General features: G+C 39.0%; 1 protein-coding gene across 1 annotated transcript in view; it reads right to left on the reverse strand.

Annotated features, from left to right (window-relative positions):
- The window catches only part of COL9A1 (collagen type IX alpha 1 chain), a 100,721-nt gene that overhangs the window by 40,197 nt on the left and 34,550 nt on the right, over positions 1 to 25,974 (reverse strand). Inside the window, exons 11-25 of the mRNA XM_032785687.1 lie at positions 24,891 to 24,926; positions 17,950 to 17,973; positions 17,606 to 17,659; positions 14,870 to 14,923; positions 12,403 to 12,432; positions 12,244 to 12,300; positions 11,682 to 11,735; positions 10,127 to 10,180; positions 7,954 to 8,007; positions 6,656 to 6,709; positions 3,468 to 3,521; positions 3,260 to 3,313; positions 3,080 to 3,133; positions 2,753 to 2,806; positions 236 to 280 (exon numbers count right to left, since the gene is read on the reverse strand). Coding sequence (XP_032641578.1) covers positions 236 to 280; positions 2,753 to 2,806; positions 3,080 to 3,133; positions 3,260 to 3,313; positions 3,468 to 3,521; positions 6,656 to 6,709; positions 7,954 to 8,007; positions 10,127 to 10,180; positions 11,682 to 11,735; positions 12,244 to 12,300; positions 12,403 to 12,432; positions 14,870 to 14,923; positions 17,606 to 17,659; positions 17,950 to 17,973; positions 24,891 to 24,926 — 732 coding nt within the window. The remainder of the gene's footprint in view (positions 1 to 235; positions 281 to 2,752; positions 2,807 to 3,079; positions 3,134 to 3,259; positions 3,314 to 3,467; positions 3,522 to 6,655; positions 6,710 to 7,953; positions 8,008 to 10,126; positions 10,181 to 11,681; positions 11,736 to 12,243; positions 12,301 to 12,402; positions 12,433 to 14,869; positions 14,924 to 17,605; positions 17,660 to 17,949; positions 17,974 to 24,890; positions 24,927 to 25,974) is intronic.

Below are 25,974 nucleotides of genomic sequence, written 5' to 3' on the forward strand. Positions count from 1 at the left end.
ATCTTTTACGCAAGATCAGTGCTATTGTCACAGTGAAAGAACTGCAAAAACTGCAGACCAACCACTGATTAAGTTTTTGTTCACTTAACTGGCATGTTATCATTTCTTATGGCAATGGTTATTTTTCATTTAACCATAATGACAAGTGAACAATACTTCACTGGCTATTTTAAAATTTGATAAACACAAAATCCAGTTTTAGAGGAAAGGAAGTAGATTATTTAAATTATTTTACCTTTGGGCCAGAAACACCATTTGTACCTGGGGAGCCAGGTAAACCCTAAAAGAAACAACATTTTAAATATCAGAGGGGTAGTCGTGTTACTCTGGATCTGTAAAAGCGCCAAAGAGTTCTGTGGCTCCTTACAGACTAACAAACATATTGGAGCATGAGCTTTCGTGGATGAATACATGCATCTGACGAAGTATTCACCCTCGAAAGCTCATGCTCCAATACGTTTGTTTGTCTATAAGGTGCCACAGGACTCTTTAACATTTTAAATGTCATTTGTGTGTTATTACGGAGTCTAGAACTGTACAAAAAGCATCTGCTGAAACTGTTGTTAAAAATGTAACTTTACATTATCGCAATCATAATTTATACTTTTCGAGTCCTTTCACCTGAAGATCTCGATGCACTTTCCAAACAGCAATTGATAAAGCCTGATCCCTCTGTGAAGTAGGTAAATAGTATTATCCCCATTTTATAGTTAGGCAAAAGGCAGCACAGGGAGATGAAAGATTGTGCTTTGTTCAGGGTCACAACATAAGTCACTGCCACTGCCAGATTCAGAAGTGGGTATAATACCCAGAACTCCCCACTTCAGTCTTATGCTCAGACTACAAGACCCCTCTCTCTTGTTTACACTCCACATTCCCTCTCTTGTATATAACCGTTCACAGCAAGTGCTCTCTGTCGTTAGGAAAAAACATAGCAAAAACCAGAACCAACTTCAGAAGGCAACTGTAAATCAAATGATATTTTAACTTAGTTCCTTCAATATCTTCTCTGAGTATCTGCTTCTGTAACAGAATGTTTTGGAAAAGTTTCTGTTTAACACTTGACACTGGTTTGACCCAGTGCAGGAAGTATTCTTTACCCTGGCATTGAAGGCGGAATTTTTCTCTAGCTGCAAATGTAAAGGAAATAAGGTTTTTAATTTGGGAACATTATGCACTATTTATATACCCAACATATCCAACATTTTAAATCTACAAACTACAAGATTAAACATAGAAATGTATTTATTGGTATGGTATACGTCTCCTTGACTGTGACCAATCCACATGAATTAAGAATAGCCTTGTGTGTTTTAACAGCAGAGCAGTGCTATGCCTTTTATGTATGTATTTTATAGTGGATTAAATTTGTTCTTAGTTATTTATACTGTTTGAATTAAATGAAACCCTCACAACACCCGAATGTGGAGAGCCCCATACTGGGACAGCTGCAGATTCTCCTATCACAGGCAAATCCCTCACTGACATAAAGTGAGTGTATCTGGCCACTAGCTTCCCCAGATCCTTTCTACATGGGACATTTTGGGGCAGGAGGAAGTATGGGGCACTCCAGCAATCCTAGACTGGCAGAACAGCCGCAGGAATTGTTCCATCTGGGTAAATTCAACCAGCCTTAGGCTGCTCTAACTTCCATGGTGGATCATTTTGGCCCCCACCCAGTCCCAAGATTAGGAAAGACAGAAAGCCATCTTTCACTACCTCACCTCCTTAGCTGCCCCAAACACAAGATCAGTACAGCTGAGGGCTGAGCCCTCAGTGGTGATAAAGACAAAATCAAATCCTAATACACAAATATCAGAATATATCTTCAATCCTTTAACTCAGACAGACCAAAAAAAAAAACCCAATAGCAATGCCTCCTGCACATCAGGATGACCACAAGCCTCACCTCCTACAGCATTGAATCTAAAACCCATACCAAATAAATAAGCCCAGAATTTCTTGTTTGTATTTATGTTAAAATTTATAAGGCACTCAGGATGGGATTCAGAAAGTTATTTAGGCATTTAACTCTTTTCATTTCAATGTGTGATGAGCAAGTATATAAACCCAGATAGATAGGCAGATAGAATTATAAAGAGATGATTAGTAAAAAGAATTGAATAAAGAATAAATATTGGTAGAAAGAATGAAAATAGCATTCTACTGATTTGTAAATGAATTCCTTTATACTTAAAAATAAACCACACTCATACACCCTACTATCAGACAAGGTTTAGTAAAATCCACTGCCTGGATAAAATTTTGCAAAATTAAAAATTTATTGGGCCACATGCTCAGATATTCCCACGGTGCACAGAGTCTGGGGGTGATGTGTAAAGCTTCTACTTACACTGTTCTGATCCTGGTGTCCATGCCTTCTACTTTGTGCTCTGTTAGAGTAGCCTGCGGGCTGTTACTTATGCCTGCCTGTAACAGCCACAAGACATTGAACCCTTAGCCCGAAAAGCACTCCCAAGGAAGTTGCATGTTGGTCCACCCTTTTTTAGTAACCTACTTCCTTTTTATGCTGACAGCCAGGACTTTGTTTTGTGTGCAACCCTCTATTTTGACTATACACTTCAGGATCACCCTTGCACTGGAATTATCCTCCCTGGGCCATTCACTCAGTTTTTCCACCGAAGGTATGATGAGGAGGCACAAAAGCTGGCACAAGTGCATCTGAAAAACTGGTCTCTTCCTTGTGTTTGAACTGAATAGGACTTTCACATTTGAAGTATCAGATACCTACTGGCAGTCCTTGAAGTCCTGCATCACCTGGAGCACCAGGTTTTCCTGGTTCACCCTGAAAAAAAATTGATTTACATAAATTGTATAAAATCTTCAGTTAAATCAGTAAAAAAAAACTTTATTTCTAGAAAGCAGAAACAGTGTGATTTTAGACATTTAGGCTGGGGAAGTTTACTACAAATTACCACAGGAATGTTCAGAAACCAAAAGCAGTAGCACAATTGAAAAACATACAAAATATATAGGTGAGTGCAGCTATTACAGTTAGAACAATATGAATCAAATGACATGTAAACTGAGATAGCCAGATAGGATACAGTTAGCTTACCTTTGCTCCAGGCATTCCAGGGATCCCTTCCCGGCCATCAACCCCTGGTAAGCCCTTGAAACACAGATAGCATATTGTTATAAAGAACATTCTTTGCTTGTCTTAATGCTGTTCCCCAGCATTTGCAATCTAAAGGATCATGATAGGGAGCACATTTTTTAAAAAAATAGATATACATACAGCTTCTCCTTTAGGCCCAGGGAGGCCAGTTATTCCTCTAATACCTTGAGGACCCTAAAAAAAAAAAAAGATACATAGAAGTGGCATATGCAAGAAGCATCAATACATGATTATTCATGGATGTATTTGGTAAGTTACCTTCAGCACACGTAATGTGATATATAATATTATTGCTAAATGTTTACTGGTAAATATGATTTGAACTCACCCTGTCTCCCTTCGGACCTGTCTCTCCCCGTAGACCTCTCTGTCCCTGGTCTCCCTGCAGGAAATATTTTCATTTAGCAAAATTTTCAGAATACAATTGGTCGTATTGATTAAATGAAATCAGGTAAAACATCAAAGGTGAAATTCACTCTTGTGCAGAGAGCATATGCTTGGCCCTGTGCAACATTTGAGCCCCAAATCAAGGGTTTAGGTGGGTCTTAAATGGTACATAACGACCTCTAACTGGTGAATTTCAGATTAATGGCTCAGTCTTGCATTACTTGGGAACACCTAAAACTCCCAGTGAAGCCAATTAGCATTTGGGTGCATAAAGATGCAAGGTCTAGCTTTTAATAAGCACCACTGCCTTTTAAATGTCCTTTTGTTTTCACATTTACCCATATGCCGCTTAGGCTGCACTCTCACTCTATAAACAACTAGTAAGTAATTCAGTGGAACCCTCTAAAAGGGAATCACTTCACTATGGGAAGGGAAGATATCTACATTCACTGTATGCTGGTGTCCATGCTGACCAGTCCATTTAGGCAATTATAGATAGGTATATAGTTTTCTCAAACCTTCTTAAGATATATTAGATGGTACTTCCCTTCCCCTTATTAGATCACAACACTGTTTCAGGTGTTTAGGTACTTATGCTCAGAAGGTGAGTACATCTATATTTTTTCTGTGCAGGATGCACTAATTCTAAATGAAATATATCTAATTTACATTGAAACTAATGTGTAATTTACATTGACATTAATTGGCCTGTGCAGTTTATAGTTAACAAGCCCAGCTTGACCTTCAGAGCCCAAAGGGAGTTTACTGACTTGGCACTGAGAAATAAACATCCTTTTACTAAGTGCCTGTTTTGTTATCAAGTTACACCATTAACTTCAATAGCAACACTATCAGACTCAGAATGTCTGAAAAAACCTGTACAATACACAATACCACCTGAATAAAGGTGCTTTATTAGAACAATTTCTCTGCTATAAGGCTAACTTGTATTTCTTTTGTTATGACATCTCAAGCTACTTTCCTCACCAAAACAAATATTGTTAGAAAAGAGGTAAAGTGCCCTTGTTTAAATGGGCAACATTTAGCTTGTACTGGACTCAAAAATGATTTGTTTATCCCCATGTATGAAAGGGAAGAGTCACTGTGATTTTTATCATTCAACTGAATAATGCAAAGAGAAGTTTTTCTGTTTTGTTTGTAAAACAAGAGACTCTTGTGTCTCCAAAACATAATAGTGCTTGCCGCTGTGTTATGACAGTGGGCAGTTATAGAGGCAAAAATATGCATGTATGTTATGCCCAATTTTTAAAAAACTTTTTTTCTTTATTTTTTATATATGCCATTTTAAGAACACGAACTGTTATACCAGGCTAACCTGGCCCATCTTGTCTGGTATCAGTTACAGGAAATCATCTGTTCCTGACGCTTCTGAGAAAGAAATGCTCAAACACACACAGGCTAATTGTGCAATGTTACATCACGGGCTGGAGAGAGAATTATTTACATATATTGTCATTTGTACCGTTTATGATTATGCGCTTAAGCATGAAGAAATCCTGTCTAGTAGAGATTAAATGAGATCAACTATAAGGTTGAATGTTCTGTGAAGGGAGGTTGGGGAGACAATGATCCTAGGGGATATGGGGCAATTACTTCCAGATTCCCTCAGAATCTGCTTATACCTCAATAATGTTAAAAACCTTTGTAGCTGGGGAGCTGATGCCTAGCAGTGACAACTGTCACTGACAATAATGGTGGTATTTGATCTACTTTTTCCTTCCCTTCATCCCCCCCCCCCTTTAGTTTAGCTAGATTTGAGAAGTGAAAAACTGGGAAACCAGTGGGGATGTGGGAGGTTAGTGGGGAAGTGGGAAGAAAAGGATGCCCATTGTGCTGTCTTCCAACATTTTCTCTGAGGATACATGTACTGATCATTCTTTAAAAATTTGGTGATTGTTGCATTTCAATATTGAATGTAACACACAAATGGGCATGCTTTTATTAAAAGGGCAGAGACCTGGAGAAAGCTTGGAAGCCTTTATAAGAACTTGCAGAACATTGTGACTTTGGCATCAGTAAGAAGAACACATGCAAGATTGTCTAGATGTTGGGATTTTGAACAAGGAACTTTTGGGAAAGTTAGAGTGAACGTCTGAGCTAACTTTGGAACACATGGCACCAGGAGCATGGCAGTCGGGTCTGATGAAAATGAAGCAAGCACATAGCAGAAACATCATGCTGCCGTGAATCGAGGTGTGACTAGAACAGCTCCAATGCAACCAGAAGTCTCACAGCGGCAGCCAGCTGTAAGCGTACAGCAGCCTCTAAAACAGTGGTGTCCAACCCTGGGTCTGGGGTGGGGACACTTGTGGTCCTGAAGAGACTGAATTGTAGCCTTTGAGCATAACTGTGTCAAGAAGAAAATGCCCTGAAATTGTTAAACCAAAGTGTTTGAATTAACCCTGTTACTACTGGGATCCAGATGGGGACACCTCTTTCTCCATGGCCACAGGAGCAGCTCTGAGGTGAGATGGGAAAACTCTGAGCAACTGCTGTCCCTTCCTTGCTGTGATTGCTATACAGCTCACACACTTGGCATCTGCTCATTGCAGAGGCTGGAGGGAGCAGCACCAGTTACTTCATACCCTGCTTTTCTGTCAGGATGTGGAAGCCCAGGGGAAGCAGAAAAGAAGTTCGATTGGTTCTGTCTGCACTTGAGGCTGTGCCTACCACAGAATAACTTCCTTCTCACGACATCCACTCCAAGGGGAAATGAGAGAGAAGCTGGCAAACAACACTAGTAATGACTCCCTTAGTCTCTGCCTAGCTCAGTTTGGAGAAGCCTGAAGTCTCTCCTCAGCTTGCTCTGACTTATACCAGTTAAAGCCATCTCCTAGGAGCCATATGCCAGCTGGCGGTAGCCAGCTACTCCTTCTCATCCCGGAGGCCGGAGTTGCATGGAGCGAGATGTAGCCACGGGGCTGGCAATCCCGCGGGCTGGACTGAAAGCCCTGATGGGCCGGATTCGGCCCACAGGGTGTAGTTTTCCCTCCCCTGTACTAAGAAAAAACCCTTTGCCAAAGCAAACAGCCCCTGCTTTACTTCTATAAACTTCTTTAAAAGTTAAAAGCACTTTGAATGATCTGGCTGACACAAAACTCTACTTACAGATCCACCAGGGAGCCCTCGTGAACCAGGGTCACCATCAAGGCCACGAGCACCCTACATAATAAAGAGATAACACAAGATATTAGGGCTGACTTCCTGAGATGTACCAAGCACCTACATATCCCAAATACTTCAGTAGGAATTGCAAGTGCCCTGCACCTCTCTGAATTTGGCTCTGGGTTATTAAAATAAGTACAGTTTTCACAAAGTGGCTTTTTAATCTTTTTAAACTCTAGTTTGCCTTTTGGGGAGTTATATAATTAAATGCCAGCAAATGTTATATATGGAAATTATGTCATTCCTCTATCAAAACGTACTGGACAGTGATGAATTAAGCCACTTTAAACTATTTCAGAACAATTCATTGTTGTCCTTAACTAATTCCCTGCATCACACAAAAACACACTGCACATATATAGCATAGTGGACTAACACCAAAATGTGAATTGCAATTGATTTTTATATAGTGTCTCATGAAACTATCTTCAAAAATGCTTTATAGAGAGAATCAATTATAAGCCAAAGTGAAAAGAAATGTTTTCAGGAAAGATTTAGAAAGAATAATGAATGTGTGTCTCAGAGAGAAGCAGTAAGTATTTCACATAGCTGGGGCAGGAATGTAAGTGGCCAAATAACTGTGGGAGTTGAAGGGGATAGTGGGGGTATATGGTGGGAATTGTAGAACAAGAAAGAAAGCTTTGCTTTCCATATCTTTCACTGCATACTCAGAGTGGATTTGCACCACACTGTTCAGTGACAGGCTATTGAAGCTGAGTTAATGAAAGTGATCCATGTACCAAGGCAAGCAGGTGAAAATTAGAGACAGAAGAAGTAGAAAGGTTGAGGCGGACACAATTAGGGGAAAGGAATATTCAATAAACTTCAGTTTTATTTCAAAAGGTTATGGTTCACGTAAATTAATATCACAGTTAAGCTTGATGCCTTGCCAAGAGCACCAAGAGGATATCCCAAACTACTTTAAGTCTTGCGGAGAAGGAGAGAATAGTAAGAAACTGCAGACAGTCTACTTTAGCAAAATTTACTGATGTACCGAAGGCATTTACTCAGAAAGGAAAGGGTTGGCTGTCCTCCTGACCCGAAGGATGTTGCAATTGCTGGAACACACTTGGTGGGAGAGGGAAAGTGCAGGCATAGCAAAGGAGGGTATCAAAAGTTTAAGGCTAAACCCAGAAAGCACTCATTGCATAGTGACCCGTGCTTTAAAAATTACATGTAGTGGAGCCAACCTCTGACTACCAGCTGCATTATATTTTATAGAAATAATTGCTAGTACTTACTTTGTTCCCTTTGGCTCCCATTATACCAGTTATGCCTCTCAAACCCTGAATCCCCTGGAAATGAAAAATAAGAAAAGTACTGTGACAATTTAGACCATACTGCTATTTTGTTATCAGAAATGTGGTAGTTTTCAGATAGTAGACTTCTTAAGATACTACATATTTTCTTTGTCATTATTTTATTCCTTCCCTTATATATCAAAAAGAGCCAAATGCTTCTGCATTAAAATGTTTAATTCATGTGGTAATCTGAAAACTGTACAATTAATAAAATATCAAATTAGAACACAGGTAGCTCAGTCTAGAGGAATTGTCAGATTGACCAAAACCGCACTGAGTCTTCAAACACAACTATATATTAGGGACAGAAAAACACTCATTGTTCTGAGGATCATAAAGTTGAAGTAAACCCCTGAAAAAAAATCTGACAGAGGAACCGGGTCTAAGGCTTTTATTTCTAAGAAACCTTACAGACTATTTCAATCCTTACTGTCTTCCCTATAAAGCCTCCCACCCCCACCCCCAGGCCTGGCATATCCCTTTTTTAAGATGACATCACTTTCCCTGCCTCTTGAATCCTTGGTTATAGTGGACAACACTTTAAAATATTGTGATTTTGAAGAGCTGTGGAGTTAAATGAGTAAAGCAATGTATTATTTCCTGATGAATAAACTACATGAGAACCTGTATGACCATGGGCCACTAACTACAAGTGTGTTAAATGACTAGGCCTGGCTGAGGATGAACACTACAGGCCCCCTTTGGGAACAGAAAATGGATTTTTTTAGGACAGTGAGCTCAGGCAACTACTTATCAGGGAGATTTTATCAGTATTAAGGATAAGAAGGGCTTATATTCTTTGTTCTGTGCAGTCTCTCGTATTTCTGTAAGCTCTAATCAGACTTTTATGTTTGTCTGGACCTCCGTGATCTAGGACTTGAAAGTCATGAGCGTGAAGGATAGTTCAGGCCTACTGAATGATTTTATTTCCCCCAAAATTGCACTAGTCAAATCTCTAGTCAAACCTGGATACAGTAAGCATTAGAGAACTCTTTTAAATCCCAGAAAAATATAAGTCCTCACCATCCACACTTCTTTCTCCTGACTCACTCACTAGGAATCATAGAATCATAGGATATCAGGGTTGGAAGGGACCTCAGGAGGTCATCTAGTCTAACCTCCTGCTCAAAGCAGGAAACCAGAGACTATGCAAACTCTGACAAAGGGAGTAAGCATGCCATGATTAAGGCCTAGCTCTGTTGTTGGGAGTGATCCCCTTGCTCCTTCCTTTTCCCTATTGCATGTCCTAGCTATGGGAACTGGAGGGAGGGCTGATCATGGAGGAACAGCTAAGGAAGACCAAATAGGAACAGGGAAATTAGGACTCTTGAGGGAGGCACAATGAAACCATAGAAGGAGTATGCCACAATCTGCCCAGGAGTGGTGGCCACTAAATCCTCAGTTCTGCAAAATCTAAGGGTACATCTACTCTGAAAAAAATAAAATAAAAAAAATAAAAGACCCATGGCAGCAAGTCTCAGAGCCCAGTTCTACAGACTTGGGTGCACATTTCTAAAAATAGCTTTGTTAGCTGTTCCCTCTCAGGCTGGAGCTTAGGGTCTGAAACATGGTAAGCAGCGTGGTCTCAGAGCCTAAGCTCCAATCCAAGTGAGAATATCTACATGGCTATTTTTAGCGCCATCACACAAGCCCAAATCTGTAGACCTGGGCTTGGAGACTCACTGCTGCAGGGTTGTGTTTTTTGTTTTATTTTTGTTAGTGCAGATGTACCGTAAGTCTCAAAGTTAACACATATATATATATCTTTTCAGGTTCAGGCCTAGGTCACCAAAATCATGCACAGTAAGGTCAGAAAAGCCCAGTTCAATCATCTAGTTGCCCCCCTGTGGTTTAAAAAGTAATATAAGACAGACCACACTAATTATTTACAAGGTGAAAGCATTACAAGAACCAAGCTGTGAGAGCAGAAAAGGGCATACTGTGAGGTTTTACTATGCACAGTTTTAAATATTTTGACCTTTAATCACAATCAGCGTGATATTATTATTAAAAGATAGATGTGCAATATTATTTCATGTCTAATTGCTTATAAAAAACAAATATGGTGACATGAAACAAATTGATAGTGCTATTCAAAAAGGAAATACTTTACTGGAGGGCCTTGAGCTCCAACATCACCTATGACTCCCTGGGCACCTTCCTCACCCTGGAAAAACAAAAGAAAGAAAGCTGAAGCAAATCCGTACCAGGAAAGGGAAAACACTAACAGCATAAGGGTTACCACTTCTTACTCACTGATCCCTGTCAACATGCTCTGCAGTGAAGGAAACCCAGCATAGACACATTTCCTGCCCCAAAGAGCTTACACGTAATATTAGACAGTCAGTAAATTAAGGCACATAATACATTGGCTCATTAAATTAAAGAGGAATTGCAACACATTTCAACTCTCTCTGTATTAAAAATTTGCAGACTTCTTTCTTTGCTGAATTATTGTTTAAAGGCTTCATGGAAGAAATGCGTTCCAAGAAGGAGTGTGAATGAAGATGAGGTCATTTTGCTCAAGAATAGCAAGGGTATGTTTTATTTAAGCTAAATCATTCCATTTTTCTCAAAGTTAGTATTCCCAGGTTTATTAATTCAGATTTTAAAAAACTGTAATGAGGTTTAGGTCAGAATCTGAAAACTGGATGTGTATGTTGATAGTCTCACATGCAATCCAGCATTATCCTTCAGTGTTGTTATTACTAAACCAATACAGTGCCTTATTAATCCAGACACCTTTCTGGTGACCAGGTAACACGCTCTCTCCCCCATCTCTCCTATGCTCTTAGAGAGCAGAGCTACAATTCTCAGTGCCAGGCTGATTTACAAGAGGTTGGTTCTGGGGCACAACAGGGATTTGGCAACTCCCATAGCTCAAGCATTCTGAAAAGTGGGCAGACTACTTCTGAGAAGTTAATATTCTTTTCATTATATATATGGATATGAAGCAGGGGTTTATGGCACAAACATTGTTCCTTATTTTTAAGGTATTTAAGATGCTAGATTGCCAGCCTTGGAAAGAGAAGTCCTCTGTGGACCAAAAAGTTACAGCATGGGCAAAGGTAGTTCAGGGTTCCCCAAATTTCCTCACAAGTATCCAACAAGCCTATTCCAGATGAATTGTGGTTTTATATGAAAATGTAGTTCAGTCTTCAAGCAATTCAGTCCTTGGCCCTTTCCTTCATCTCTGCTGTGGTTACCTAGATCTTTCCTATACTTTTCCCTCTCCATCATGTACTCTTTTCCTCCATGCTGCCATCTCATTCTCCCTCTGCCCTCTCCCTGCTCAGTTGTGCCACCCTAAGTATTCTTTAATCTCCTACAGAGACTCTGCACTTAATTCCCAACTTTTAACATTAATAAATACTGGTTTTATTGTGCAGCTAGTTCAATAATAATTATTCTGATGGTCAAAATGAAAAGTGAGAATGCCAATTTCTGTGTGATAATTAATGCAGAATAGAGGGGATGACTTAGCAGATAATGACTTAGCCATACAGGAAGTGGGCTGTTAATTCTTTCTGGCAGAACTATCAATAATTTTTGATGGATTCTAACAAGATGACTCTTTTTGAAGGATAGGCTAAGCTGGCAGTTATTTTGCTACCAATCATTGCCTTCCATTAAACTACTGCTTACCCATTAAAATACTGTTCTCTTACCTTATGACCTTGTTTCCCTGGTTCACCATCCTCTCCTTTTACTCCTTTGTGACCCTAAAATAAAGGAATAAAAAAAGAGTGCAGACAATTTATTTAGAATTTGAGAAATCCACTCTTCCAATATAGCCTGCCTACCACTCTCCAGGTGTACCTTCTGTAACACCTCGCCAACTCCATGCACACCTAGACACATTCGGAAATGGGCTGCAGTGCAACCTTCAGAAAAACCTAATCCCAGATCCAGTAAATCAATGTGTCCAACACTGCACTAGTGATCCCCTCATAGGGATAGTATCCCCAGAAATCAGACAAAAGAACATAAAAGAAACTAGAGTAAGTGTGAGTCAAGAAGATGCTTGTTTCAATTTGACATTCTGAGGCCTTCCAAGCTAATCAAAAGGCTTGGAGGAATACCTAGCATGTCTGAAGCTTTGGGACTATAGATTCTTTGGAAAGTGATCTCACCAGTATCTTGGAGCTATGCTTTCTGAACAATATAATGGGACCCAAAGGCCAGGAAGTCCCCACCCCAATCAGTGATTCAGTACATCAGTTCTCTTACCTTCATTCCTATTAGGCCAGCATGTCCTGGACGACCAGGTGCACAAGCATTGGGACACTGAAAAAGTATCCATACATTGAGTTAACATGGATAACAAACTTAAAAAAGTACATTTTGGTTTAAGATTGTATTTTTCAAAAAGGTTAACAAATGTCTTACAAGTGGATCTCCTTCATGCAGCCCAGTTCCCTATATTTGATAAAAAGGTTCAAAGTTAGAAAGAGAACAGAAAAAAATGACCTTGTCTCATACAATTAAAACCACACCTGACACACTTCAATGTAGGAAAGCAGAAAATATAGAAATGTCAGATAATCTCTGGGGCTGAAATCCCGAAAGTGCATGTAAACACTTATGGCTGGCTTGGGCTCATGGTGTTCAGGCTCTGCGGCTATAAAATTGCAGTCTAGATGTTCAGGCTTGTGCTGGAGCCTAACTTCTGGGACCCCCACAAGGAGAAAGGCTCCCTGAAAGGTGGCCTCCAGCCCAAGCCCAAACACCACAATTTTACAGTCTTGGAGCCCAAGCCCCGCGAGCCCAGGTCAGCTGATATAGGCCAGCTACAGGTGTTTAACTGCTGTGTAGACATACACAAAGGGAGCGTTATTTAATTGTCATAAATTGCAGGTGTCTGTGTGCAATATTCTGCCCTCCATCATGGCTTTGCTTTTCTGAAAAGCAAAAACACTCTTTGTTTTCGAAGCATCACATATTTCTTCTAAGTACTGAAAGCCACACATGAGAATTAGACTAAAGTACTACAATACATATTTTTGTATACATTCAGACTAATAATCACATATGAACTCAGTGTATTCTGTAAACATAGCATATTTTTGTTTTAAATATCAACAGTTGCATCTGATTTTTTAATACTATATATTAAGTGTTCCCATATCTCATTTGGGTATGTAGTCCAGTTGCGCCACAGATTTTATGTTATGTTCTCAGCAAAAGTATTTCTACTTTGTAATTGACTGAAAATTGTTTTCAGAGTTGAGGTTCTTAAAGAAGTTATCTGGGTAAATGAAACACATGAAGGTGCACTTTCTTACTTTCTGATGATTATTGAATACAGAACAAAAACATCTCCTTCATAAGGACAAGACTTAATTCTTTAGAATAAAAAAGGATCCCTCTTGCAGTAGAAGAGTTAATAGACAATTCATGATTCTATCAGCCATTGGAATTGCAAGTTAAAGATCTGTGTATAAAAGGAGTGCAGTCAATAGAAGAAAAAAGAGTTATTAATAGCATAGCTGAAGTCAATGTACTTAGATCTACTTACTGTAGTATTTTCACTGCGGTAAGTTGACAGCTGATTCTCTCCCATTGACTCTGCTTGTGCTTCTCATTCTGGTGGAGTACCAGAGTCGACAGGAGAGCGTTCAGCAGTCGATTTATTGTGTCTATACTAGATGCGATAAATCGACTCCCGCTGGATTGATCACTGCCAGCCTATCCGGTGGGTAGTATAGACAAGCCCTTGGTTGTCTCTTTCCAAGTTAAAAAGTCCCCTTCTTTTTAATCTGTCCTCATACAGAAGCTGTGCCATTCCCCTAATAATTTTTGTTGCCTTTCTCTGTACCTTTTCCAATTCTAATATATCTTTTTTAAGATGGGGTGACCAGATCTGCGCACAGTATTCAAGATGTGGGTGTGCCATAGATTTATATAGAGGCATTATGATATTTTTCCTTCTTATTATCCATCACGTTCCTAATGGTTCTTAACATTGTTAGCTTTTTTGCACACTGAGTGGATGTTTTCAGCACACTATCCACAATGACTCCAAGATCTCTTTCCTCAGTGGTAACAGCTAATTTAAACTGCATCATTTTATATGTAGAGTTGGGATTATGTTTTCCAATGTGCATTACTTTGCATTTACCAGCATTGAATTTTATCTGTCATTTTGTTGCCCAATCACCCAGTTTTGTGAGATCCCTTTGTAACTCATAGCAATCTGCTTTGAGTAGTTTTGTATCATCTGCAGACTTTGTCACCTGACTATTTACCCCTTTTTTCCAGATCATTTATGAATAGGTTGAACACCAAAAGACCCAGTACAGAACTCTGGGGAACGCCACTATTCACCTCTCTCCATTCTGAAAATGGACCATTTATTCCTACCCTTTGTTTCCTATCTTTTAACCAGTTACTGATCCATGAGAGGACTTTCCCTCTTATCCCATGACTGCTTACTTTACTTAGAGCTTTGGTGAGGGACCTTATCAAATGTTTTCTGAAAGTCTAAATATACTACATCCACAGGATCCAGAGGATCATCCTTGTCGACGTTTGCTTACCCCCTCAAAGAATTCTAATATATTAGTGAGGCATGATTTTCTGTTATAAAATCTGTGTTGACTCTTCCCCAACAAATTGTGTTCATCTATGTGTCTGATATTTCTGTTGTTTAGTATAGTTTCAACTAATTTGCCTGGTACTGAAGTTAGGCTTACTGGCCTGTAATTGCTGGGGTTGCCTCTGGAGCATTTGTTAAAAATTGATATCACATTAGCTATCCTCCAGTCATCTAGTGCAGAATCTGATTTAAATGATAGGTCACACAGAGACACAGCACTTATCCAAACATTAGCATATATTAAACATAACCACTTACTCTGGGACCTGGGGGCCCTGGTGGGCCTGGAGGACCTCTCTTTCCAGCATCACCCTAATATTTTAGAATAAATTTCATTAATTCATGGCAATGATTTATAAAACAGCTGTATATTCAGGCCTGCAGTAGCTAAGATGAGGCAACCACAAAAGGACAGACTAAGCAACCAATCTTAGAACAGTAAAACTCAAATTTCAAGAATACAGGTCTGGTTGTAGAGTATAGGGAAATAAACTTAAAGTCAAGATGGGTGTGAGATTGTATTTGCTTGTATCACATGGTTGAAGTTCTCCTAAGAGTGTGGCGTAATCCTCAAACAACATGTGACTTATTGTTATTATTTAAGTGTGTGGATACTATAATGATGGACATGATAGAAAATCCTAAAATAAATAAAAACGTGGTACATAAGGAGTCTTCTGGAAAAACAACAATCATCTCTTTATTTCATATAGAGCATTAGTATTATTGGTACTAATTTAATAGGGAGTAAAAATATATCACATGACATCTGCCATGAAATGGCAATTTTCAGCACAATAGAGGTCACAACAAGAAATTTCATTTGAACTGTAAAGCATTTGATTTGTTTGATATCTCCCAAGGAATTCTATAAAATGATAAGTGAAATAATACTGTCAAGTACTGTAGTATGCAAGATGTTTGAGAGGTGATATTTTACTATGTCCCAATACTTGTGGCATTTTCTGTTGTTCCATCTCATGCATGCCATAAGCCTCTGTTAAAGTATAGCTATAGTCAGAAAAGCAATTGTGTAAACCAGACACTCCTTTATTTTCTCTGTGTGTGTCTTTGAGGCATACCTGCTTTAAGGACAAGGGCTTAATCCTGTACTGTGAAGCCAACTGGAACTCTGCAGTTGTCTTTACTGGAAGCAAGAGTAGGCCTCAAACCAAGATTTTACTACTGTTGTCATTGGAGAGCCAGTAAAGTATTGAAAGTAATCTAGAGCGTGTTCTGTCTCACGTGTCATCCACAAAATTGTCAGCTAATTTTTGAATCAAGAACCTTCACCACTGGGAAGGATGTACAAGTCAGGAAGAGTACAACTAGATCTTTGAAGCCCAAGCTGAGAATTAGAATCCTTTGATTTACAGTGTTGTTGAACTCATGTTGGTCCCAGGATATGACAGATAGAAGGTAGGTGAGGTAATACATATTATTAGACCAACTTCTGTTGCTATAAGGTACAAGTTTTTGAGCTACACAGAGTTCTTCTTCAGGTCTCAGGAAGCAGACACGCTGCTTCCTTCCCCAAACCTGAATACAAGCTCTGTTCTTATTCAGCTTTTTAAGTTTGTACCTTCCATCAACAGAAGTTGGTCCAACAATATATATTACCTCATCTACCCTGTCTCGCTAATATCTTTTGATATATAAAACTGAGAAAACTTGATATGGAAGTAAGTGAAAGAGAATAATTCAGTAAAAATAGCACTGTGGGAGTTCTGTATCATTTTTCTGACTACACTCTTACTTTAAATCAAGTCTTATTGCTTATTGATTGGTCTCACCTTTTAACTATGTTCTTATTTGATATGACTGACTGAAAAGTGTTTTGAAAGGTTCACACTGAAGTTAAATGATCAACTAAAATAAGACAACATGCTGAACCTGCCCTTACTAACATTTGCCTGGTAGCCACCACTGTGAAAAAGTGGGTAGGTGGGCAGGGACAAGGGACACCTATTAACCGGTCAGAGTATCTATGTAAACAGTGGCAAATAAGCAGTCCCACAAAAAGGGATAAAGTAATTTACTCTACTACCCGCTCCCACTCCTCATCAAGTGAAGAAATTAAGATTCTGAGTTACAGTTTATTTTCTGGTCTATGTAAGGAGTGGTGGAACTATTTATCACCTCTGATTCCAGTAAGAGTGTAACCCGTGTTGTCTCTAATGAGCTCTGAAGATGTGAAATATAAGTGCTAAGTGCTCAGGAGACGACAGGGACTGCTCCATCCTCATGGCTTTGTGAATGGATGGGATGTACTTAAATTGTACAAAGTAGCCCTTAATTTGTCTCTGTCTCAGTTCTCCTTCTGAAAATGGGGATAATAGTAGTTCTTGACTTCACAGAGGTGTCCAGGGGATAAATTAATTTATTATGTTTGTGAGGTATTCAGATAGTCTGGAAATCAGTGCCACAAAAAGTCTATAATTAAAAAGAAAAAAAATCCTTAATCAGGGCAGGGTTGGTTGATGTGCAGTAAATGGGGCCACACTAAATGATGAGTATCAAAAGAAATATTGAACAACTGCCTTATTCAGGGACATGAGACAGGGACCATGGAGAAAACCAGTGTGTGATCATGTAATAAAATATTTTAACATAATGTATACACACCAGAGGCCAAGTTAACATTCTGCAGCCAACCTTAACTTTGCCCTTTCCTAATTTTTTAGTGAATTCCTTTGCATCCTTAGCATTCTTTTTGTGTGTGGAATACTGTATGAAACACTTCATTCTATTATTACAGATGGCCATATCTTTGTGCTATTATTTCTTGTTTATTTCTGACGAGATTTCGACCAATCTGCTCCTCCCCATACAATCCCAGTAGGAAAAATAATCAAATGAAATACTTATGTATGTTTTTGCATTCTCATATCCTAAACCATGTTTGGATGGTATAATAATTATATTTCCTTCTGTACAGTGTCTTTCAGCCAATGAGAAAATGCAAATTACTGGAAAACATAATGCAGTACTCACGGCTGGACCAACACGACCTACTTCACCAGGAAGTCCTGCTATACCAGGGGGGCCCTACAATAACCAAGTAAAAGAAAGAAATATGTATACATTATTTACAATCATCTGTATGATAGAGATGTAAGTACACAGGAAAAATCTTCCCAAAGCAACAGGAAATAAATCATGCCCTCAGAAACACATCTGTACACCCAAAGGACTACAATGGTCTAAAATGTTAGTTGTAAAAATATGTATGAATAGATACAGAACATGAGGTCCAAAATTATTATTCTGTCTTTCCATTTTATTACTTTGATTCGTTACGCAATCACATACTGTAGATTGTATAAAATGATACTTACTGCTGGTCCAAGAATCCCCTTACCCTGAAAAAAGAAAAATGTGATTAGCAAATATTTATGTTTTCTGACATTTAATCTTGTTGGATGCCAAGAGTAGGATCATCTAGGGTGATCAAACACAAAATTGTGACAATTCCTTCAATGAATGAACATTACTATCCTAACGTGATATTGCTGAGTAGGTATTTTGGCAATTTTAACTGATATTCAACATGTAGTATGAAGATTATCATGAGATACTTAATATCAGCAGGCAAGTACAGTAATTTTGTTTGACTAAACTAACCTGCAGTACAAAAATATGTGCTGGCAAAGGAATGAAGAAACTAATACTAATAAGTTTAGCTAGTTATCAAGCATTGAAACCTATGCCAAAAGATACGCCTTGATGACACATGAAGGAAGTGGTCATTTCCTTCTTCGTGAGTAGTGCTTAATAATAAAGTAGAAAAAAATTCAATTATTTCAAGGTCTTCTTAAGTCCCTTAAAGCCATTAAACCTCTGCTTCTTGTTCAGCAGAAGCAACTAGCTGCTCCTGTTTACATTTACTATCAGTGTTGTTCTTGATTATTTTAATCAGATATGTCCTAGCAACAAATGCTGTTTTTCCTATTAGGTATAATACATACTCCATAGCAAGGTCCAGCCCCAATCCTGTAAGACTCAAGCATATGCCTAACTTTATGCAGGTGAATAGTGCCAATGAAGTCACTGGGACAACTCACATGCAAAGTTACACACATGCCTAAGTCTCTGCAAGATCAGGGACTGTGTTAGGAAATTAACCACCTGGGTTGAGTGGAGTTTAGAAGCCACAGAATATTATGCACTGACTGTAGTTTCCAGAGTAGCATTAGAAGAACTTGCATAATGAGGGAAGAATTTCAAACATATTGATAACCAAATACAATTACATTTTACTCTTTTAATGAGAATAAGTAAAGTTTTCTTCCTTGCCTACACCACTTTCCTTTGCCTCTGCCGTTATTTAACTGTGTAACTGCATAATTTAAATCTTGCCTGGTTTAAACTCAGTGTGTTTGAAAGATGTTATGCAATAAATATAATGTACATTGTCGTGTAATACTAGGGGAAGCCTAACTATTTTGTGTTTGTATGAAATTTCCCCTCTACTAGTCTCACATGCTGACAACACATATCCTGCAGTCAGGTTCTAGATCATAATATAACCACCCTCCAGAGAAAACAAATCACTTACCTGGATGTTTAATGGATTCCCTTTTAAAGTTTCCTTTTACCTTTTTAAGGCTAGAACATAACCCTAAGAAAAGGGAATAATGGTCATACCTGTAATACCTGACCTACTGGTAAAAAAGTAAAAGGAAACTTTTTAAGGGCACCCACTGTATGTTATTTAATCAAATTGTGCCTCTAGGTCAAAATTTTAGTTGAGATACTGTAACTAGCTTTAGCTCAACATGTACCATTTATCTGCGGCAGCCCAGAGCCCTTTAAATCCAGCCCCAGCTCGGCTGCCAGAGCCGCGGGCGGGGGGTTTAAAGGACTCTGGGCTGCCAGCTGCAGCGGGGAGCCCAGAGCCCTTTAAATCCCTGCAGAGAAAGCCGGTGCAGTCCAGCATGGCGTACTGGCTCTTGCCAGTATGCCGTACCAACTTGTACCGGCTTACTTTCACCTCTGTGCATATCTCTCTATCAGTGTTATAGAGGGTGAACAATTTATTAGTTTACGCTGTATGAGCTTTATACAGGGTAAAAATGGATTTATTTGGGTTTTAGAACCCATTGCAAGTTGGGCATCTGAGTGTTAAAGATAAGAACACATGTAATCTGCTTTCAGGTAAGCCTACAGCTGTTAGGGGACGTGATTCAGACCTGGGTCTGGCTTTGCAACAGGCTAGTGAGTCTGGCTCAAACCAGGCAGGGCACTGAAGTCCTAAGCTGATAGGGCAGAGAAAGCAGGAGCAGAAGTAGTCTTGGCACATCAGGTGGCAGCTCCCAAGGGGGGGTTCGGTGATTCAACCCATCACACACAGTACAAGGAATCCTGTCTTAAATAACTACCTAAACTGCATTGTTTAGAAGAAAGTAGTCTTTAACAAACGATAGTACAAAACTGTACTAGAAATCTTGAAGATACTTTAAAATGGTTTTTTGAGACAGGGAATGTCTACTGGAGTTGGTTCTTACTGTAGATTTTACTGTATTTGATAAAAATGTATTACATATTAATAGAAAATATGAGTATTTATCATGTCTTATAATATTGGCTAATTACCACCATTGGTATCTATTTTGCTGAACAATATCAGGTAGCAAAATCTAATTTGCAATCAGGAATTTTATACAAGCATTCAAATTTCCACTGTTTCAGTTTCTTATTTTACACTGTATGTTGTGATGTACAGTACATTTTTCTTACAGTTCTATTACAAGTAGTATCTGCATATCATAACTTGTATATCCTGCTTAACTTTATTTTTTTCCCGTGTAAATATGAGCAATACTTTTGACAGATCTGCAAAAAATGAAAGTGATACTTTGACTTCATCTAAAATATCATCCTTATGAAACCCAAAGCCTCAGATCCTCTTCGAGATCTCCAGCTAGCTTTCACCAACCAACAAAGAGGAGGCAGGGAAGGGGAGTGGAAATGAAACAGCTTTGGGGATCGTGCCACAGCAGCAACAAGATAGGCCATAGTATATAGAACTATAAGAGTCAAAAATCACTGGTGCATTGGAGCATTTGAACAGGTCTTGGAAATAACAAATGGAATGGCATGAAGTACTCAACAGGGTGAGGGAATGTTGGGAAGTTTTAAAACGAACAATATTAAAGTAAGGGGACATTACAAAATACTACTTTTAAGAAAGAGCTTTCCAAGGAGCTAAGAGAATAAGAGTTCCATAGTTAAAACATGAGCCAAATCAGATAATTTCTGCTCTGAAAATGAACCTATACTCAGGCTGCTTGAAATGCCTGTCATGTTTGCCTGTATGTAATCACAATGTAACAGGTATACAGTGGAGCATAAAAATATAGGAAAAGTGTAATACACCTCCAAATGACTGTAAACTATGGAACATCTCACTACTACAGATTAATCTTTGTAAGAACTAGTATTTCAGAATCTATCTCACAGTCTTATTTCCTTTAAAAATATTTTAGTCTGCTGAATTGATGTGATAATTGGCATTTTCCTCAATCTCTGATTTCTAGTGCAACAGAAGCATAGATATTAAAAAGATAATGGTAAGTGGTTTGGATCTGGTTGCTTAACGCATATACACCTCTTCCTCGATATAACGCTGTCCTCGGGAGCCAAAAAATCTTACCACGTTATAGGTGAAACCGCTTTATATTGAACTTGCTTTGATCCATGGGAGTGTGCAGCCCCTCCTCCCCCGAGCACTGTTTTGCTGCATTATATTTGAATTCGTGTTATATTGGGTCATGTTATATCAAGGTAGAGGTATATAAACATTTAATGAAGTAAAGGAGCTGCTGCTCCTGCAAAATGGTATGTTTATAGCTGCAGGCTAAATATGCTCCAAACTGCCTCTGCTGGCTATAGATAACTCTGTGACCATCAAAAATTTAAAAAGTTGTATGACAAGCAAATCCTCTTAAAAAATTGTAACTGTTACAAAAATGTATCTCTGACATATTCTAACTTTGAGAGGCCTTATACATACACTGTAGCTGGAGCTGGTAGCCCAATCTCCCTAGACCTAACCAGAATAGAGAAATCAGTCTGTTTGGTGACGTAGTTATCTGAAGTATTGCACTAGTTTTGTGGAGGTGGCCCTTGAGAGGACTACACAGAAGACAAGAGCAGAAGATGAAAGAATAAAAAGGACTAAAGAGGTGGGGGGGAACATTAGAAGAAAAAATGGAAAGAAAGAGAGAGGGAGGGTCAGAAAAGGGCCTGGAGAAGAAGAGAAACAGAGACAAGAAAAATGGATATGAAATATTGTAAAGATCATGTCCTCAAAATTTCTATTAGGACCAAATCCTGCAGTTCCAATTTGGGTAAAACTCCCATTGAACAGTCATAAAAAGCAGTGGCAAAGAACAGTAGTAACCAAAGTGTTTGATTTTCTAATAGTGCACAGCATTTCAACAGTTTCAAGTCACCCTTTTTGTGAGAAAGTAAGTCTGTGAATGAGTATCTGGGGCTAATCTGCTCACCAAAGGCCACTGGCTGAATCCAGTGCAGAAAACTAGCCCACAAAGACAAGTATATCCAGATTTTCATATAACCATGGCAACCAATATGCCTTTTTTATAGGGTGTTCATTGTATTTCTGGTAGCTGAGGTCTAACAGACCAACCTCAGGGTTTCAGGAGACTGAAACATGAAACAAGGCCAGTATGCGCTTCTCAAAATATGCCTGCAGGTGAGAATTAGAGGCGCTCCTTATTCCCTGGTTTATAGGTTAGGTTCCATGAGAGGGGAAGAGGCAGAGATAGGAATCAGTTTAATCTCACTAAAGTCAAGATCACTAGTATTAGCTTTTTTTGGAGAATTTCAGTAATTTCCCTGTTCTCTCTAGCATTCTGTCCTATTCACTCAGTGTTAAGCTTGCATGAATGTAATTCTCCAGAGAAGTTTATTCTGAGCAGAATTCTTTCTGTCTGGATTTGGCTCTTTCATGCTAATAACCGTGGTGCCAGATCACCAACCCCAAAGTCCTCCAAACACTGTATCCTTTCCTAAAATCTGGGGCTCAGGAGTCACATTTACTAAATGGACTGGCAATTTGCTATATCTTGTTTTACCTACCCACAGTGAAATGCTACTTTTCAATAGTATCAGCAGGTATCTCCAGTACATCCCTCTTTCCTGGCCATAAACAGTTCATTTGACCTAAGAATTACTAATATTTGTGTTCTAGATCACAACTTTACACACAAGATCAGCCACCCCATATTCCAATATTAGTGATACCTGTTTACCAACCACACTACCATACATGTTCTACTAGGCATGCGCAGTACAGCTTGCGATGCAGTAAAAAAAAAAATCAATCACTACAAAGGCACACTGGAGTGGATCACTAGCAGCTAAAACTGCAAAACAGTGGCCCATAATCCCATGTTACTTGGGTAACCTCTACTGATCACTTTTACAGCCCCCAAATATGGTTTCTAATTCACTGTCTTACCACAGGTGACCTTCTTCTACAATGTGTGTGCATGTGAAAAATCTGTGTTCTCTACAAACCTCACAAGGACCATTTGAGCTCTTATAGACCAAATAAATTCCACTCCTAGTGGAGCTGGCAGGCTGAACAATTGCGGTTTCCTTTATAGCGATGCATTCTTGATGTTTTTTCACAGTAGCAACTCTGCTTCCAAGGAAGGGAAATCCTTTTAAGACATTTCTGACATCCACCTTTCCACAGGCACTCCTATTATTCTGTCCTGGAACCAACATTCTCTGCAGGTTCCCTTTCGATGAAGTTAAAATACTCTATACTTTCCCCAAGTTTCACATCTATAGAAATGCAGCCCAGCTTCCATTACCATGTATTTTAGGTTGAAATAATTCTATTAATGCATCTTTTAATTTTTCATAGTCACTTTTCACCTCAAGTCGTAAATTTCTTCTAACACACTTCTTTCTGATCCTCTGAGTAACAGAACTGGCAGCTTAAAGCTGTCCCCTTCGTTCTATCTATTTAGTTTTGCAGCGATTCAAACCACTGTCCTAAGCAATCATTTCACCATCTACTCTTCTGAATAACTGGCAAATCCTCCCCTCCCCCCAAAACAGTCATTTCAATCTGCTTAGCACTCCTCTCAGTTTTCCTATTTCTGTAACCACGGTTTGCTTATGTTATGGATACACAGACCCCACTAGCTGTCACAAGTTTGTACTCCAATTTTCCAAGGTTTCAGATTTTCAGCTAAGGAACATGTATCCTTGGAAAATAAAGGAATATATCCACATGGAATAATGTACCTTAAGCTTGAACATTTTTAAATGTAAGCTGTTCTGCAGGAAAAGAAATACATATTCTTTTATGTCTAAGCATTTTGAGTGAATCTGTATATAAATAATAGTAAAAATTAATGGGTCACAGTTAAAAATGAAAACATACAGGCAGGGCTACGAAGCTGTGGATCAAGGTGGAATAGAGCAAACCTAATACTTAGTCCCAACAATTCCAGTCTCAGGGACAAATCAATTCTTAATCTCCTGAAGCCATATATCAGGACACAGTACCCTCCAATTGTTCCAGTTCCCAGCTTTTTAAAGGGTTCCCTTTACAATTTCAGTTTCTCTATGTCCAGAATCATTCAGTTCTCCAATTCTGGAAGGTCTTGAACCTGGCAATTCTCCTCTGCCTCCAAACCTGAATACTTAGCCCTATCTGAATTCAAAGCTGAACAGTTCTCTTTGAAATCCTCTTCTCACATTATGCTGTCTTTCACCATTAAAAAAAAAAAAAGCACTCTCATGCACTCATATTTCAGTCATACAAACTTTTAAACTTATATAGCGCTAAGGAGCTGAAACCTGACCCTTCTTGGCTAACATGCCCATGTAAATCATAGGCTTTCCTGTCTGAGGGCTCTTCTTCACTTCCACAAAGAGATCGAAATTGTTAGAAAATATGTTCTCAAAAACTTTGATCCGTTCTCAGAAATTCTCCTTCCCTTTAGAGCAAGCAGGTAAATCAGTTATTCTGAATGCAATGAACTCTTTGTAATGAGGTTATAAAAAATCAATTCCATCAACTAGAGACTCCATTTTCTCAAGAATGTGCCTTAAATGCCTTTGAATAACTGAATCTGTACCCTACCAATGCAAAAATAAAAGTGTTACTCTACTACCTCAGAGTTTCTTGAGAACTAAGTTAAGAGATTTTCTTGTTTTCTATCATGCCATCTAGCAATTAAAATCACTCATATTGGTATTTTAAGTCTATACTATAATAAATATGACTTACTGGCAGTCCAGGGCCTCCGGGCAATCCAGGTTCACCCTGCAAATAATAAAAGCATTATTATTTGTCAAGCTATAATACCACACTTGGTGTTGTAGACAACATTTAGGAAGATATAGTTCATGTCCCTTGAAGGCTACATACTAAGGGACAGATTCTGCAATCCTTTCTCATGTTGACTAGCACTTAATCGAGCAGTACCATTTAATTCAGTGGAAATTTCTACTCACAGTGAGAAAAGGACAGGGAATCAGATCATAAATATTATAACTTTGTTTTGTTTTAAAGAGAACAATTCAAACATTTTGTTTTACTCTGTATTAGTGTTCTTATGTTGAAAGTTCCTACATTTGAATTGTTGAGAAACTCAGGTTTTGCAGCTATGGTGCTGGCTACACATGGTGATAGCAGCTATTATAGGGCCCAATGATGCAAAGGGCTGAATACCTCCTGAGAAATGCTGAGCACTTTCAACTGCCAATGAAGTCAATGGGAGTTGAGGGCACTCAGTTTCTCAGAAGGAGGGTCCAACTGAATCAAGATTGCCTTCCATACTAATTAGAAAAGACTGTAGAGTCTCATTACCCTCATTATTCCTTGACTTTAGCAAAGCTTTGGATACGGTCTTCCACGCTATTCTTGCTGGCAAGTTAAAGAAGTATGGGCTGGATGAAAGGGACTATAAGGTGGACAGAAAGCTGGCTAGATCATCGGGCTCAGTGGGTAGTGATCAATGGCTCCATGTCTAGTTGTCAGCTGGTATGAAGCGGAGTGCCCCAAGGGTCGGTCCTGGGGTCTGTTTTGTTCAATATCTTCATTAATGATCTGGGGATCTAGAGGATGGCATGGACTGCACCCTCAGCAAGTTTGCGGATGACACTACACTGGAAAAAGTGGTAGATATGCTGGAGGGTAGGGATAGGCTAGACAAATTAGAGGATTGGGCCAAAAGTAATCTGATGAGGTTCAACAAGGACAAATGCAGAGTCCTGCACTTAGGACGGAAGAATCCCATGCGCTGCTGCAGACTAGGGACCGAATGGCTAGGCAGCAGTTCTGCAGAAAAGGACCTAGAGTTTACAGTGGA

The sequence above is a fragment of the Chelonoidis abingdonii genome, chromosome 3, assembly GCF_003597395.2.
Source record: "Chelonoidis abingdonii isolate Lonesome George chromosome 3, CheloAbing_2.0, whole genome shotgun sequence".
In the NCBI taxonomy this organism is placed as follows: domain Eukaryota; kingdom Metazoa; phylum Chordata; order Testudines; family Testudinidae; genus Chelonoidis; species Chelonoidis abingdonii.